The 18,001-nt window shown below is 32.5% G+C and overlaps 1 protein-coding gene and 1 long non-coding RNA gene across 2 annotated transcripts; both read left to right on the top strand.

Annotated features, from left to right (window-relative positions):
- Positions 1 to 6,401: 6,401 nt before the first annotated feature.
- LOC134236876 (uncharacterized) lies at positions 6,402 to 8,502 on the top strand. Its single transcript, XR_009985732.1, has 3 exons — positions 6,402 to 6,660; positions 7,777 to 7,876; positions 8,374 to 8,502. It is a non-coding gene; the product is annotated as an uncharacterized LOC134236876 (long non-coding RNA).
- A 1,589-nt stretch (positions 8,503 to 10,091) lies between these two features.
- LOC134236875 (uncharacterized) lies at positions 10,092 to 11,336 on the top strand. The gene is made up of 2 exons (XM_062719031.1): positions 10,092 to 10,180; positions 10,490 to 11,336. Exons 1-2 carry the CDS (start codon positions 10,149 to 10,151, stop codon positions 11,178 to 11,180), a joined length of 723 nt encoding a protein of 240 aa, XP_062575015.1. The 5' UTR covers positions 10,092 to 10,148; the 3' UTR covers positions 11,181 to 11,336.
- Positions 11,337 to 18,001: the final 6,665 nt, after the last annotated feature.

Raw genomic sequence — 18,001 nt, 5'->3', positions numbered from 1 at the left:
CTAACCGGAAGTAGTCGGAAAACACGTTGTTTTGCCATTCTTGACAAGTTTTTGGGTTACATATGTCTCTGGGAGCATAAAAAGTAATTTTTCCGTCCGTCGTCCTCACTTCCGGTCAAACCGGAAGTAGCAAAAAATGGCTTATTTTGAAGGTTTTGATGCAAAATTGAAATAATAAAGTCACCGGAGACTACTTAGCTCATTGCTTTCTTTTGTTCCGTCACTTCCGGCACTTCCGGTCAAAACTGGACGGAAGACCTACTCGTTGCTTTGCAACGAGCTTTGCTCTAGTTAAGGTCTTCCGACTTCCATCGGAAGACCTTACTGTTATTCGTCTGTTTTTTATTATTATTATTTTTCTTTTTTTCATAGTTAGGGCGATATCTCAACTGTGCGTGGACGGATTTAAAAGATTTTCACAGGAATGATGCATCATGAGAATATCTCCAGACGTGTTTTTTATTTTTTTTAAATTCACTTTTGTTCGCGATTTTGGGGGGTTTTTGTAATTTTTTAAAGGCATTTTGTCCAGCAGTTTTCTCGAGAACGGCTAAAGATATGAAAGTGAAACTCACTAAGGTGATAGAACATCGAACTCCATTATGGGATACGACCTTTATTTTTCGTCGTCGGCACTTCCGGTCGCAAACGGAAGTGAATTCAAAAAGTCCCATTTTTCAACTTTTTTGTTTTTCAATATTTTTCTCTAGGATTTACAGGGTTTATAGTGTGTTTTATGAGAATTCTAAATATGTGTTCAGTATCTTGATGCGTGCATTTATTGAAAAGATATAACCGAACCAAACTTTGTCCCACTGTCGGGGGTTCGAGTCCCGCCGTGGGCGTTCCTAAATTTTTTCATTGTTTCTATCATTTTTCAATTATAAATGATTTTCCTCACTTTAATAACATGTATGAAATATTTTGCCAATTTTTAAAAGCTGTATTCAAAGATATTTTAAGGTTTATCTGTAATAATCATGATATATGCTGAGAGACTGCTGTAAATTAACGTAAAGGAAAAAAATACATTCTGAAATCTATTTCATGGAAACTCGCAGTATAGATCTCTAACGAAAAGTCGGTCGGAAGACCGCTTGTTGCTTTAACAACAAGAACGCATCTAGTTATTATGTTCCCCAAACGAAGTTTGGGAACATATTAAGGTCTTCCGTCTTCAGCGGAAGACCTTTCTGTTATTCTTAGGTTTCTTTTCCACAGTTTTTATTATTTTTTTTCTTACATATTTTGTGCACGCGAGTTCTCGAAAACGGCTTGATCGATTTTCATGAAACTTTCAGGATTGATAGAAGATTAAAAAATCTAGGTATATATTTTTTTGTTTTGATGACGTCACTTCCGGTTTTGAGATTTTTGCGATTTTGTCATTTTTAGAGGGTCACTTTGTCCGGCAATGTTCTCAAAAACCATTGAAGATAGAAGTGTGAAATTTTCAGGGATGCTAGAGCAACCTTTGGAGAAGTGCCTTTTGTATATCACAACTACCGGAAGTACGAGGCGCCGACGCTCGCTATGGCCCGAAAATAGACCTATCAAGAATTTCAAAATTTTTAACACCTTTTCTACGATAACTTTTTACCTAGAAATATTTTGTTAAGACATGTAGAACAAAAGAAGTGTAGAATTACACGTTCTTTCAACTGGTATCTCCAAGAAAGGGCTGGCCCCTAAAATGGGGGGCCTATAGGGGCCGAACGAGTTTCCTTTATATCTCAAAAAGTATTGAGAATTTGTAATACGTCAAAGAAGCAAAGTTGTTCAAAATGTCAAGATTAATCTTTTGGTGTCGTCAAAATACGCCTGCCGGCGTCACTTCCGGCTAAAACGGAAGTAGTCTTTAAACGCGTATTTTTGCCATTCTTGACAAGATTTTGGATAAAATATGTATCTAGGAGCATAAAAATTAATTTTCCGCCCGTCGACGTCACTTCCGGTCAAACCGGAAGTAGCCAAAAATAGCTTATTTTGAAGGTTTTGATGCAAAATTGAAATTATAAAGTCACTGTAGACGAGTTATCTCATTGCTTTCTGGTGTTGAAGTCACTTCCGGCACTTCCGGTCAAAACCGGAAGGAAGACCTACTCGTTGCTTTGCAACGAGCTTTGCTCTAGTTGTTTTTACTTTTTCTGAATTTTTTCTTTGTTCTCCGGTACTTTTTTGTCCGCGAGTGTTCTTGTAAACTACTCATCCGATCTAGGTGAAACCTTTTTAGGGTCACTAGGTATGTTATGTAGATGTGCGGAACGAAGGTCATTTTGCGCGCACGTGCGTGCAGGTGCGCGCACGTGTAACACGTGAAATGACCAATATAATAGATTTAGCCGTAACTTTTTAAATATTGGATGAAATGCTTTGAAACTCATAATATAAGGAGATAATAGTAGTATAGACATGATGACATGGTCAAAATAGCAAGATCTCACGCGCATGCAGGTGCCCTTCGCTGCGGTTGGCTGAAACTTAAAGTCTAAATATCTATTTTGTTTTCTGACAAAATCCTTTGAAATTTTGAACATTGTCTTACATTATGAAGATCTACAGCATGATATATAAGAATAATCATGAACGCACGCACATGCACGTGTGCTGCAATCTGATTGGCTAGAACTTCACATGCCTACAACTTTCTTGGTTCTCAATAATACAGGGTGAAATTTCAAATATGAATAGATATAATGATTGCCTACATTATACTACTATCAAAAGTAAATACATGGACGTGCATGCACATGCGACCGCACACAATGTATTAAAAGACAGTATACTTGAGTGTTTGATGTTCATGCAGAATTAAGAACTTCTAAATGTCAAGACATGTAACATACTGAATTATGCAGATCTTTTTACCCTTGACCTTGAAACTTAGGTCAAGGTCACTGGTAACCTGAATAAAATGTTGATATTAACTATTTACCAAAATCACCTTGACCTATGAACTTGAAATCGACCTTAACCTTTGTCCTTGACCCAAGGGTAAAAAGAAACATGAAGTACATGCACATGTACCTAGAAACACCTTTCAGAGTTTATTTCGGTTGACAGGTTAGAAGTTAAAGAGGTGATGGTTTTTAATGACCTTGACCTTTCATCCAAATGTCACAATCAATCTTAAGTTCTTGGAATAAGATACAAGATTCAACTCCAACGTTAAATAGGTTAAGAATAAAAATACCCCCCTCCCCCCCACCCACCCCCCCCCCCCCCACACACACAAACAAATCAAATTAATGGCAACGTAGAGAATCACTGTTAAACTCAAATAACACCTCGGACCCACATAAAATTTCAGGAAAACTGCAGAAAAGAGCTCGAGGAAAGTGTATTAAAATATTTCATTTGAGTTTCCAAAGTATATAGAAATTATTAATTTATACAGAAAAAAAATTACAAATCCTGTCGTGTTTAAAATTAAAGTGCAGATGACCAAAGTTGGCATATAAGCCTTTTATAGCCTATTTATTCAGATGTCGTTAATAGCATTCGATTCTACTGATTTGAAATAATATTTTAATACCAAGCATCCTTTGTTTAATTTACCTTTGAAATTTATTTGAATTTTTTTTTTTAGAATTACGCAATCCCCAGAAATAGCAATTTTCGGTATATTAAAAATCAATATACATGTACGCTCCTTCGTAAAATAATCAGATATTTGCATTCATGAAAAAAATATTAATAAGAAGGTGTTAAACAATATAGGTCACATTAGCTGACACGAATGTCTTTTTAAACATCTCTTGTAAAACCCAGAGAGTAGCCCCCTATGCATTGGAAAAAATGAATAGTTCCGGTCAAAAAACCTTTATATATTTATTTACAAAGTATATAAAATTTACCAGGCACAGGTATCAGAGTTGTCAAAATGGCCTGAGAGGAAATATTAAAAAAATTCTGAACAGAAAGGAAAATCCCTTTTCCATGTATGGAACTACTATTGAATAAGTTCATTTTGATTGGTTAGGTATTGGCGTGATACCCTTAGTCGACTTTAACCCTGCCTTGTCGTCGGAATAAAACCAACTTTGAGCCCGAGGTTAACATAAGTAGAGAAATAAAATGTGAATCGATATATTAAAAATATGACATATGCTTGATATCATTGTAACTTTTATATTCTTAAATGAAATCTTGGGATACTTAGCATATTTATAAAAGGTCTTAGAGGAATAAGGCACGATAAGGGACATGGGGAGCGTTTGGGGAACATCTGTAACGGTCCCCGTTACAATTAGCACTAGTTATTAAGGTCTTCCGACTTCCTTCGGAAGACCTTATTGTTTTCCTTCTGTTTTTTATTATTATTATTATTCCACTTTTCATAGTACAGGTCATATCTCAGCTGTGCGTGGACGAATTTTAAGGATTTTTTCAGGGATAATGCATCTTGTGAATATCTCCAGGGGTGTCCCTCACTTTTTTGAAATTTTTCTCCGTTCGCGATTTTTGGGGGAATTTGTATTTTTTAAATGGAATTTTGTCGCAAAAAATTCTCGAGAACGGCAAAAGATATGAAACTGAAACTTGCTGAGGTGATATAACATCGATTGTAGATGTGTTGATCGACCTTCATTTTTCGTCGTTTTGACTTCCGGTCGCAAACGGAAGTGAATTCAAAAAGTCTAATTTTTCAACTTTTTTGTTTTTCAATATTTTTCTTTTGAATTTACAGGGTTTATAGAGCGTCTTCAAAGATATGTATATATGTTTTCATTTTCTTCATGCGTGCGTTTATTGCAAAGATATGACCGAGCCAAAATTTGTCTTACTGTCGGGGGTTCAAATTCCGCTCGGGGCGTTCCCCAAATTTTTTCTTTGTTTTTGTCTTTTTTCATATGCAAATTACTTTTCACTCTTTTATAACATGTTTGGAAGATTTTGTCGATTTTTAACAGCTAGATTTGGAGATATTTTGTGAAATACCTGGAACAATCATGATCTGTGTTGAGAACCTACTGTAAATGAACGTAAACGAAAAAAATACTTTATGAAATCAATTTCATGGGATGACACAGCAAAGATTGCAAAAGAGAAGTCGGTCGGAAGACCTGCTTGTTGCCCCAGCAACAAGAACGCATCTAGTTATTATTCTTTTTTTTCTTCTTTGTTCTCCGGTACTTTTTTTGTCCGCGAGTGTTCTCAAAAACTGTTCACCCAACTGAGTTAAAACCTTTTTAGGGTTAATAGGTGTGTAGTGTAGGTGTGCGGAACGAAGGTCATTTTGCGCGCATACGCATGCACGTGCGTGCGCGTGCAATGAGTGAAATGACTGATTTACTTTATATAGACCTAACTTTTACATTTTTTGATGAAATACTATAAAACTCATTATATAAAAATATATTAGTAGTGTAGATAATATGACATGGTCAAATTAGCACGAACTCAAGCGCATGGACATGCGCTGTGCTCTGATTGGCTGAAACAAAAATCTCAATATCTTTCTTGTTTTTTGCCGAAATGCTTTGAAATTTTAAACATAGTCATGCAGTAAGATATACTACAGTATGATATATAACAATTTTCACGAAAGCACGCGCATGCACGTGCGCTGCCATCTGATTGGCTAAAACTTTAAATGGCTATAACGTCCTTGATTTTCAACCAAACATGATGGGATTCAGAGCATAGATAGACATTATAGACTCTTACAAAAAGATATGGTTATCATGCACATGCATGCACGCGCATGCACGTGAGCTTTGCTCTGATTGGCTGAAACAAAAATCTCAATATCTTTTTTGTTTTTTGCCGAAATGCTTTGAAATTTTAAACATAATCATGCATTAGGATATACAACAGTATTATATATAAAAATTTTCACAAAATCACGCGCATGCACGTGCGCTGTAATCTGATTGGCTTAAACTTTATATTGTCATGACTCCCTTGGTAATCAACCAAACAGGATGGAATATAGAACGGAGATAGACATAAGGGACTTCTACAAAAATGTATGGTCATCATGCACATGCATGCACGTGCATAGAGTTTGTCTTATTTAATGAAGCTTACAGGGACTAAGGCATCAAAAGGGAGTTGAGGAGCGTTTGGGGAACATCTGTAACGTTTCCCGTTACAATTAGCCCTAGTTCTATGTGGCAAGATCTTTCATTGGATACCAAGTAACTTAGCCTTTAGACTTTGACCTTGGAGATTTTTGTACTTATTAAAAAAAACTTTAATAATGGCCTCATACTATCAAATTTCACAATTGCTTTCCAGTGAGAATATCCTACTTTTGGTACCTATTAATTATAATAATTAAATTTGCATTTAAGAAAAGTTTAATCTTTGCTATGTTGTCATACGGGGGCATCAGTGTTTCACAAACATATCTTGTTTTTGGTCAAAATTTGTCGTAAAAGTTTTCATTTTCATGCATTGTTGATCGAAACTTTAAATGCATTTTATAAAAAAAAAAGAACAATTGTAAAAATACCAGCTTATTAAAAGTTCTTAAATTTGTGAGATTCTCAATAATATGATACATTTCAGCTAGAGACACAAGAGAAGAATGTGGAGTAAATGCCAATAAAAGCTCGACTGCAGGGGTATATATACCTGACTTCTCAGGAATTTCTGGTTATCACCATCCGATTCAGAGGAGAAGACCAACTTCAAAGTGACTCTTACGCATTGGTAAGGATTGAAATTTAACTTCATTAATATGGACACTTAACATGCTTGAGGAATGCAAGTGTCAATTTATTGTTATTTGTTTTTAGACCTATTGCTTCTCTTTTCATCAGTTGTTGTGTGTCTCCAGTAACAAATTATCCATTACTGACTGAACCATTATCAACCAAATTTTGCATGGTAAAAGTGCTTCTTGATAGAATGCCTGAAACAAACTAAGTACATGTATAGATATAATGAAAATTAAAGAGTTCCATTTCCAAAATTGTACATATGTACATTACGTTGCCCCTGGGTACCCAGTAATAGGTTCTGATGTTATAGTAGACATATCAAAAATGCAGTACCGGTAATTCTTTGACAGTCATCTTTTTCTGCTCCTAGGTACACAGCAAATAAACTTAATGCATACATATATTATTTTTTCCTATGTTTACGCCTTTATATATGCCTGTATGACATCTTAAAGTGAGGACTGAAGTTTCTGAAATGCAAGGCAAACTTAAAGGTCAAGGTCAAAAGGTCAAAATTGTTAGCATCTGAAGGAAGGTTTTGTCCTAAGGAATAAACCTGTGAAATATGTGAATTTTAGTATTAAGTGTTAAAAAGTTATGGCCTGGATTATATTTTTTAAAAAAGGATCAAACTCTTAGGTCAAGACCTAAAGGTAAAAAAAAACAATGATTACAAAATAATGTGAAGTATCAGATTGATAGCACTAACTGTTCAAAATTATAGCCTAGGTTAAAGTTCAGGGATTTTTTTGTAAAAGTAGATCAAACTCTAATATCAAGGTCAAGAGGTCAAATTTTATAGTACCCCGAAAAAGTTCTTGTTACATGAAATACACCTGTGGATTAGGAAGCCATAGCCCCACCTACTCATAAGTAATGTGTAAAGGTTAAATAGACAGAAAGATCAGGACATACAGTACAAAAACGATATAAACAACAATCTTTGATAACAGAGGCAAAATTAGTGCATAATTTTTCCATGACCGTTTAAATAATAAAACAGATTCAAACTTATTCCTTTAAAAAGTTGAACTTTGAAGATATAAAATTCATGACTAGTCTTAATAATATTTTTAGATTTATTTCTGTTCTTTGCTTTACAGAGAGCTTTCGCTGATAGACACAAATTGTTCAGAAAAAATCCAGCTACCACAGCCATGCTAGCTGATTTCTGGCGTGCGTTCAGAAGGAACATAGATGCAATGGTAGGTAAATTTTGCTTTTAAATTCCCTTGCAACAGATACAAATTGCATCATCAGATATAGGTCAATGAAACAAAGACAAATATCTCAAGGTTTAATTGATAGTCCTGACAGAAGATTGTTTTTTTTTTTAAGTTTAAAGTCATTTGCAGGAAAATTGTTTTCTTTTTTTGTCAATAATTTTATACTTAAGAAACATTATATTTATACTTTTAATTATGATTTATGATGTATGATTTTGAATTAATTGTAATTTATGATGTATGATTTTTAATTTTTTAAAGATCATTTACAATGTAGGCAATATAAATTCAACCTTTTACCAAATTGAACTTAGGGGTGATATGAGATTGCTATATTGTATCTACATTTGTTCATATTTTATGTTATCTTGATAAATAGGGAAATATTGACTTTGGAAATGCATGCAGTTGTAAAATTCATGACTGTATTTCATTTACCGGTACCCAGTATTCATTACAATTATTTTCTCTTGCAGATGAAACAGTCTCCAGACAGATGGGTGGCCCTTGAGTAGAGAATGTTAAAAAGAATTGAAGCATTCAATAAAGAAGATTAAGAAACAGAATGTGTCCAGTTGTTTGTTCATCAAAAGAATAACTTTGATAATCATAGTGGTGCTTCCTCAAAATCTGCATGTGTTCAAATTAAGCAGTTTGAAATTAAGATTTAGATAAAGCTCATTAAGTCATTTGCTGGATCAGATTTTGAGATTGTACTTATTGCATTTTTTTGAATATCGGTAACAGTAAAACCTTGATGATTAGTTGTACAAATTCATATACAGATCTAAGTATTAGAATTTCCTAATACTTTTCATCAAATGGATTAAAAGAATTGAAAGTCCAATATACTAGGAAAAATATATACTGAGTACATCATATGGATTTGATATGAATATATTATGATATTCACATGAAATTCGCATGAAATTCATTTGAAAATCTGTAAAGAAAGTAGCAAAAATATTCATATGAATTTCGTGCGAATTTTTATTCGCATGATATTCGTGCGAATTTCATGTCAAAATCGCATGATATTTTCATGCGAATATCATGCGTGGTCCTTTTTGTCTCCTTTTCATGCGAAGAATTCGCACGATATTCGTGCGAATTTCATATGAAGTTCATGCGAGCCACTTTTGCCTGTGTAGTACTAGTAATCCTCTCTTTCGGTCGTAGAAAACGGTCCTTCAGATAAGACCATATAAACCGAGCTCTTGAGTTGCAAGAGTTTCTGGCAAGAAAAAGATCCCCCACTATTTAATAGGCCCTGAGTGCAGAGTTTTGGCCAAGATGTTTAGGTCTCCAACGGCAAATTGTTGCATCTCCATATGAGTCAACACAATTTTTGAGACGGACATTAAATAGCAATCAAACAAATATCAACTGGGTACATAATCATTTTAATTTATAATATCACTATGCATTTTCACACTTTTTGTTTTAATAAAGGGAGCCGAGTTTATTGAGTTAAAATTAAATCAGAGAAATTCTTAACCTCAACACCATATGAAATTAACATTCAGTGTTGATTTTCAGTTCAAGGATATCAACCGCCTAGGTTGTTTTGATACGTCGCCCACGATCTATTACACATTAATCTATATATCGGTTGAAAAATTGTTTTAAAATTAGTTATAATGATTTTTTTTAAATATGTTTGCTAAAAAATTTACTTTGAAAAGATAAATTTTTAATGCACGCAGTGGGAATAAAAAAATGTATTTTAACATTCCTGACTTTATTTTGCTTGAATTATTTGCATTAATGCAATGAGATTTATTTTTCGTATCAACTCGTACTGAAAAATTTGGCTTCAGTTAATCAGGTTGGGATCACTCACCCACATAGTGATCATCAAGAAAAAAATTGATATACGGTAGCCTGTTTGGAATATCCCAAATGGGATATAATTTACAGCGCAATGCTGCTTATAAGGCCCCCTTTGACCGACCTGTGCCCACTACACTCAACGAATTCAAATCACGATAACAACTGCTTTCAAATAAAATTAGTCCTAAAAATTATTAGAATTCCTAGAAATACTCAAATATCGTTTCAGTGTTCTTTCTGTCGCACATCTCTTGTACTTGTTGAATATATATTTTATGTACAAGTGCCCCGATGTCTGTATACATGTATTAAAAAATCTGAATAATTTTGCTTCCATTTATGTTATCTGGTGTATATTGTAGATCAATGAAATCCTCTACTGACGATTCTGATTTAAGTCTTACACACAAGCTAAGATATGCAAGGAAAAACACAGAAGAAACAACGCAAGTAGAAGATCTGCTTTGCAGAGATTTACAAGTAGTCAAAAATAAGAGAAAAGAGGCATGTTAATATTATCATTATGATCAATGTATACCCCCCCCCCCCCCCCCCAAATAAAAAGGGAAATAAAGAAAGAAAATAACAATACTGTTATAATTTGCTATTCATCAGAATGTGCACGTCAATCATTTCTTTTATGCATTACATTTTTCAACTCATACATGTAATAAATAATCATTTGTTGAACAAGTTTTATTGTTTACATCAAGTGAAAGGATAATACATGCTCATTTCCAATGAAATTTTCCTTTGTAGGCACTTTCAAGTCTTCACACAAGTGGAAGAAACAACAGATGCTCTTTATCAATATATACACAGTGCAGAGTTCAAGTCGAGAGTTCTCCAAGATATTGAGATGTACACGCGCTTTACAATTGGAAGAGAACTTGATAGTCGCATAGAAAAAGCGACTCTTTCGTGGCAACAAGAAAACATTCCAAGGATGTTTACAAGCCATATATTACAAACACTTACAGAAAATTTCATGGAAATTCACAAGCCCTTGCTCAACATTAAGGACAGTATGAAAGGATTTAAATCTCCATTTGACGTTGAAGACAAACTCGGTTCTGTCCTTCTGTCATTGATTGGCACGAGTGGTACCTCCGTCGCTGGAAGCGTGGCAATGATGTATATGTCTGTAAATCCTAGGGCTACACAGACATTGGCAGCGGCAGGGGTTGTAACTGGTCTTGTAGTTACAGGATTAGTCATTGGCGTCTTTGATGACTACGAACCAGTACTGAAGAATGCTTACAAATCTAGAATTGATAAGTTATCAAAGCCAAAAATAAAGCAAATATTACGTAAAACATACGAAGAAAGATTTTTAAACATTATTCGAAGTTATCTTGAAGGATATTTAAAAAGTGATATTGATGATTTGTCGAGAAGTGTTGAAACAACGCAGAGCAAGATAAAACAATTAGTGTTTGAAAAACACTAATGCTTCAGCATGACAACTTATAGTTGTCAAAGCAAATCAAATATTTATATGTTTGTGCCCACAGTAAGGATTTCCAACAAGAAATAAAAATGTGAAATATGAAGCCCTAGCACCATATGTGACCATGGTTCAAGTTTTTATTTAAGTGGGTCAAACTCCATGGTTAATGTTAAAGGGGTTGTTGTTATATAACGGAAAATGTTAATCGCCGAATTATTTAGATTTTTTTTTTTGTTTTATCATTTCAAAATTGAATGTTCTGTACGAAAAAAAAAAGAATATTAATTTGCAATTTTTTAAAAACTTACTTCAAATTATTTGCAATGCTTGATTTTTTTGGCGAATTTTAATTTGGTATCTAGGTTTTTCAGATATTGCGTAAGTTTTACATATTTAGCAACTTTTACATTTAAAAAAAAAAAAATTAAATATTGCATGTATTAAATTTCAAGTTTCTCCGAAGAAATGTTTCAGATCATAGAAGCATATAACGCGTTTTTATGATGCTTTAAAATGTTTTCTCCGAGGAACTGGAAAATGAAAGAGACTTGGAAAATATTAGTAATATTTCAATTATACAAAATATAGACAAATCACATTTAGTAATGGTTTACGGGTGAAAACAAATTTCAGAATATGTAACCTTGGTGCTAAAAGTGTGATATAAACTTAAGAAATATATACCAAGCCAGGTGAATTTTAAGAGGAAGATCAAAATGAGAAAAAATTAGCAATAAATGCTGATTTTTGCCATTTAGCTTTTCTAAATAAAATGACAAAGTATAGAGAGATCTATGTCAAAAATATTCACGGTAGATTAATGGCGGATGTCCTTCTCTAGTATATTTAAATCCCAAAACTGTTTAGGCAAGGTCAGACATTTAATGTTATTGTCACGTTAACTAAAATTCCACGTACAGTGTGTCATTCTGCTTAAATTTCACAAATTGATTACCATATAATTTATCTGTTGGATGTTTAATTGTAACACCCCTTTATGGCCCCTGATTTGGGGTGTCTTTCAGAAAGATTCAAAAGTTTATCTATTAAAATTTGTTGTAATCCCTGCCACATAATGTTTATTTGTTCTAATTTATAAAATACACACAGGTCACAGAGAGGCCAGAGAATTTTAGAATTTTCTCATTTTTCTGCACTTCTTCAATTTTACAGCACATTTTGTTTTGTAAAAAATTGAGCACAAGATTGCTAATCTATTAAATCTATATATTTTATTAACTAGCATCAGATGTAATTTATAGGTGTAAATCTCAGGTAGACAAGCTTGAGCTTTTTTGTTATCAAAAGACAAAAGTGTCTCAAATATAAATAAAATCTATCAGAATTGGAAATTCGGGAAAATGTCCTACTTCTGCAACCTCTAGTGGCTTCCATGATAACTTTGAATCGAAAGTGGTTTTAAAGCAAGCATCGTTTTAAGTTCTTAAAGTACTACTAACTATTAAAATTTTACAATTGTTCTGTTTATTACATCCAAGAAAGGGCCAAATTCTACCAAAGCCCTTAAGACGACTTTGAATTTCTTCAATCATTTACTGTAGATTCCCAAATGTATTATCGTGTAATTTTGCGAGAAATGAAAAAAATTACATTTTTTTTATTTTGAATCGAGAAAAAGAATACTTGTGTAAAATAATGCATCTATAATAATCAAACCCAAAACCAATATTTAAATTTTTCTTCAAAGGACGAAACATAAGAATGTACTTACTGTTAATAATATTTTTCCTCTCAAGAAAGTTCTTCAAACAGGTAGGATTTTTATATATCTTTTGATATTGACTGTGCACATTATTTACCTGAATGGCAGGTTTAAATTTGTGCTCTCTATTTGCAATGCAGTGCTTGGATTAACATTATCATCAGTGTCTATTGAACTGTGCAGTCGTATTTTAAACGTTTTCCTTTTTTTCAATGTCCATTATCAATCGCCCTTTACATTGCAATTCAGAGTCTTAAATAAGTGAAGTGATATGATTCGTGAAAGTAGATAGCTTTAAAAAAGGTTTGTTCTTTCTTATTTAGCAGATTTGACGTGTTCAAATTTAAAAAGACGATGGAGGAAAAATATAATGTGATGTAATATGACTTTTTTTCAACATTCATCACATAACATTGTGTTATCAAAAAATTTAAAAGCGTAATTTGATATCAATGTACATTGCACCTGTACGACCTCAAAGACGAAGATTACGGAAAATAACATGCATGTTTCTTTATGCACCATTAGTTTGTATTAAAAATATTTTCATCTAAAATAAATAAACGGGTATGGGATTAATATAATTTAATAAATATTAAATAAAGCATTTTGCTTATTTACCGCTTTTTAATCGATTCGAAAATGAAACACAGAGAAAATACGACAAAATGTTAATACGTTTTGATATTCATAAAATAATTTTTGCTTTTAAATAAATTCAAGGATATCACATCAGCGTATTCTATCCACTTATTTAAACTTCCGGGGAAAAAAACTAACTATATCAATTTTCATACATGCACAAAAATATATTTTTCATTCTTATTACAACCTCATTTTCCTCTTACAAACGTGCTGCAATCAATCTATAAAATATTTTTAAGATCCTAACAAAGAAATAGGTAATCATTTATCTCCAAGTAAGTAACAAGTAACATGAATATAATTTAGCAAGCACTAAAATCGATGCATTGAAAGAATGACAATAGAATTTGTTGAATAAGAAATTACCTAATGTTTAAAACCAAGAGTAATACATATAAGAATCAGTAGAGAAAAATTTTTAAGTCTTATAAACAGTGCAAGAAAAGGCCTTCACACCTTTCTAAAACTGTTTTAGAGGTTCGAAAAGTGTAGAGCCATACAAAAATGCGAAAAACTCACCTTTAAAAAAAGCTTTATAGTATAAAAAAGGTGAACCGTGTTCACAGTATGCATCATTTATATAAATTCATAGTTATAACAAATATCTACTTTAAGGAATGATGATACATTCATTTGCAGGAGGAGGATTTAGTCATTTCATAGCCCACTTTCGATTTATCACTCTGCTTGTTTAAAGGGTTGTCCTTCACTTAAACCTTTACCTATGATCATATTGGTTCGAGACCCCCCTCCCCTCGATATTCAGTGCAATGACAAAGTCTGCTAATGATGAGAAGTATTGTTATATCATTCCTTCCTGATTTTTTTTTTATTATTATTTTTTTTTTTTTGCAAATCCGCGCACTTACTATCAATAAATTGATGGCATTTGCAATAGAAGTATAAATCTCAACAAACCTAGTAACGATCAAACACATCAGTATATGATAAAACTGATATGCAATTTGTTCTCCTGATATTCTTATTATAACACATGTATTCAAATCTAACTAAGAACGTGTAGTTTCATAGAACATAGTAACCCCTCTCCCCCAAGATTTCTTTTCTTTTTTAGTGAATTCCTATCCCATCCGAAATAAAATAATTGATTAAAGAAAAGACAATAAAAAGAACAAATTTCTTAAAGCTTTCGGTTTTTTTTCTCAATTTTAAATGCTGAGTTCAAGCATTCAAAATGATCTTCATCTTTTGAATAATAAAATAACTTATTTAAATATTGTATTACAAGATTTTTTATAACAACAATGATAAAAAAATTGACATAATAAAAAAAAAAAGCAGGAAAAGAAAAAAAAAAACAATAACTGGTTTTCTCAAAGCGTAAATCAGAAAACGACAACCACCCAACCATCAATTACCGAATTTTGCATGCTAGTGCCCCTAACAACAGGCACTAGAAAAACCACTAGAAAGGTATTCTAATCTACTATCAATTCCATACCTCCATACATGATGCAGGTTTAAATGTCAAGTAAACCGTCAACTGTGAATGTTAGTACTTCTTGTAAAAATACATTACTCTGTCTCCCACATATTTATTACACAGTAACTTTTGTACAGTCAGTCATATCGTTAATTGAAGGTTTTAACATTGTAATATTTGCCAAAAATATAAATCGTGCATTTGGTAGAGATCGTTAAAAGTTATTTCTAAAGAAATACACACACCGGCATATCTATGTCCCTTATTACTCTAAAGAAAATCTACCAAAATGTCAAATAAATGTTGAAACTATTTGATATGAAAAAGAAATTAAGAAAAAATAAATTGTCATCTTTAAATGCTAGATATGAGTTTATTTAAGAGACTGATAAGAAATAACCGTGTTGTTGAAGAGGGTAACAATCTACATGTGAGCAACATGACCTTAGCTGAGGATGGAAACTTAAGATGTGTGACCAAAAGCATAATTGGAGAAGACAGAGTTCAAACGGAAGTTAACGTTGTTTGGAGTAAGGAATATGTTCTGTCTTTCACGATTCAGTAAAATGGAAAGTCCCTTAAAAAGACACGGGCTTGGTTAACAATGCACGTAAAGAAATGCCTTCATCTCTAAGTTTGACCAGAAGGTAAGTTTGATTTGTACATGTATGTTCAATAATGCATTCAGTAAAAACATTTAAAGTTAAAAGAAGATTAACAATGTTTTTTTTTCTTGTGATTTTTCTTTCATATGTGTGTGCTCTTTACAGCTGACTTAATAGGATGAACAGAATATCGTTTATTTTGTTTAACATAAAGAAAAGAAAAAAATCCTGTTACTTGAATTTTTATTTGGATGTAGCATAACAAGTTGTAGTTTTTATTATTTATCTTTACTGTGTGCATTTGGGTAAGTGTTTCTATGTGTATTTTATGTGTACGTGTCTACATGTAAAGGCATAAAACAGAGACCCGACCTTAATTATATATATCTTCAAAGTTTGTATGCAACCCGGTTCACCTTTTTAAAGAATTAGATAGTACATTATTTTTCAGAATATCTGTTATTATGATCATAATTATATCTTATATAGTACATTATTTTTCAGAATATCTGTTATTATGATCATAATTATATCTTATCATCTCACAGAACAATAATATATTGGTCCAATATTATATTCGCTGAAATGTTTTCAATATTGTCATTCCTTGCGTAAATATTCATCTAGATTTTAACAAACGTTTTTGCGGATGAGTTTCCTCATTGTTTGAAATACCATCGGAAACATTGTGAAAGAAACTGAATTTTAAGAGTATATTTAAATGAAGCGTATGGAGATAACAAACAGAATCTAATGTCAAAAGTCCTTATAATAATAAAGGGACAGAGTAAACAGAAAATATCGCAGGTGGGATCAGGTGACAAGGAGGAGTGAGCATCCCCTGCCGACCGGTCAAACTCACCGTGTGCTTCTAGTCATAATAGAAAAACCGGTCTTCAATATTAATGCAGTGTTAATAGTTGAATAACAATTATAATGAAATACGTCAGTCAGCATTTTGACTCAATGATAAATTGTATTTGCTGACAAGGTCATTGTATGGACCATAGAACTTATCAAATGATTACTTTAAATGAGACTGTTGAAATTCTTGTTTCATATATGATATATGCTATCAAATGCAACGATGTCACATGGGCTCATTTTACCAACCAAGTTAAATTTGCAAGAAAAACTAACCATATCAAATTCCATACATATACTGACACACGTATTTTTTTAGTCTTATTATTGTCTCCTTGTCCTCTTTAAAACGTACTACAATCAATCAATTTAAATATTTTTACAGATCCAATATTGTAGATATAGCTAATCGTTTATCTTCACAAACAAGTATTATTGATATTATTTTAGCAAGCACTGAAATACTTCAATACATTGTAATAGTGACAATAGATTTTGTTGAATAAGAAATAATTTAAGGTTTAAAGTCCAGGGTATACAGTGTATAAGAATCAACGAAAGAATATTCATATCTTAAAAACAGTTCCAGCAAAGGCCTTTAGACGTTTCTAGAACTGGTTAAAAAGGTAGACAAGACTTAGTGTACAACCATAGGTAAATCCGAAGAAAATAATCGTTTAAGGGAAGCTTTAAAGTATGAAAAGGTGAACCGTGTTCGAAGTAAGTATCATTTATATAAATTCCTTAGGGCTTGTTATTACAAATATCTTGTCAAGTGAAAGAAGAATTAATACACGCACAGAAAAAAAATTAATGGATGACTGGATTGGTATATACATTCAATACCATATGCAAATTATAATTTTCTGAAATATTATTCATGTTCAAATTCTAACCTGTATTCGTGTCGAAAGGAAATATCAATAAAAAGGGAAAGCACAGGGGTGGTCGGGAATTCCTTATTCATGTGTAACCCATTTGGTGCCGTTGATTTCTTCTGGATGTAAGGAACAAAATATATCAGGAATTAGGGATACCATCCAGTAGCACTGGAATAAGGCCTAACATTTTTTTCTTGATTCATTTTTTTTACACACACTGTAAAAAGAACAAAGCATTACACTGTTGATGTTATATGCATATACATTTACTACACGCCATCTAGCATTTTACTACCAAGCCTGTAAAGACCGATTATGCACATTGGGAAAAACACAAACTCCATATGTGACTCTAAGGATATAATTTACAAGGTAGTTAAACTTATATTATTTTGTATGCATATAACGATGTATAAGACTTTAAAGTGTGTCGCACTAATGTAATTGGTTAAAGTTACGTTTTTTTTTAATCTTCATCATACATTTATTTGCAAAAGGATAATAAAATATTTAATTCAGTCTACTTTCTTTTTAGCAAACTGCATGTTTCATGGGCTGTCCTTGACTTAAAACTTTACTTCTGATCATATCGGTCCGAGATCTCCCCTCGGAATTCAGTGCATTGAGAAAGTCTGCTAATGATGAGAAGCATTGTTAAA

Source organism: Saccostrea cucullata, unplaced genomic scaffold (genome assembly GCF_032062105.1).
Source record: "Saccostrea cucullata isolate Sc308-1 unplaced genomic scaffold, CSIRO_AGI_Scuc_v1 ctg3356, whole genome shotgun sequence".
Taxonomy (NCBI): Eukaryota; Metazoa; Mollusca; class Bivalvia; order Ostreida; family Ostreidae; genus Saccostrea; species Saccostrea cuccullata.
Note: the sequence above shows the minus strand (reverse complement) of the source record. Positions and strands in the feature narration are given on the sequence as shown.

What these genes read in the sequence shown, in the direction of transcription:
- LOC134236875 (XM_062719031.1), top strand. Translation starts at nt 10,149, where the DNA reads ATGCAAGGAAAAACACAGAAGAAACAACGCAA. An exon ending in ACACAGAAGAAACAACGCAA is followed by an intron (nt 10,181 to 10,489) that starts GTAGAAGATCTG and finishes TTTCCTTTGTAG; the next exon opens with GCACTTTCAAGTCTTCACAC.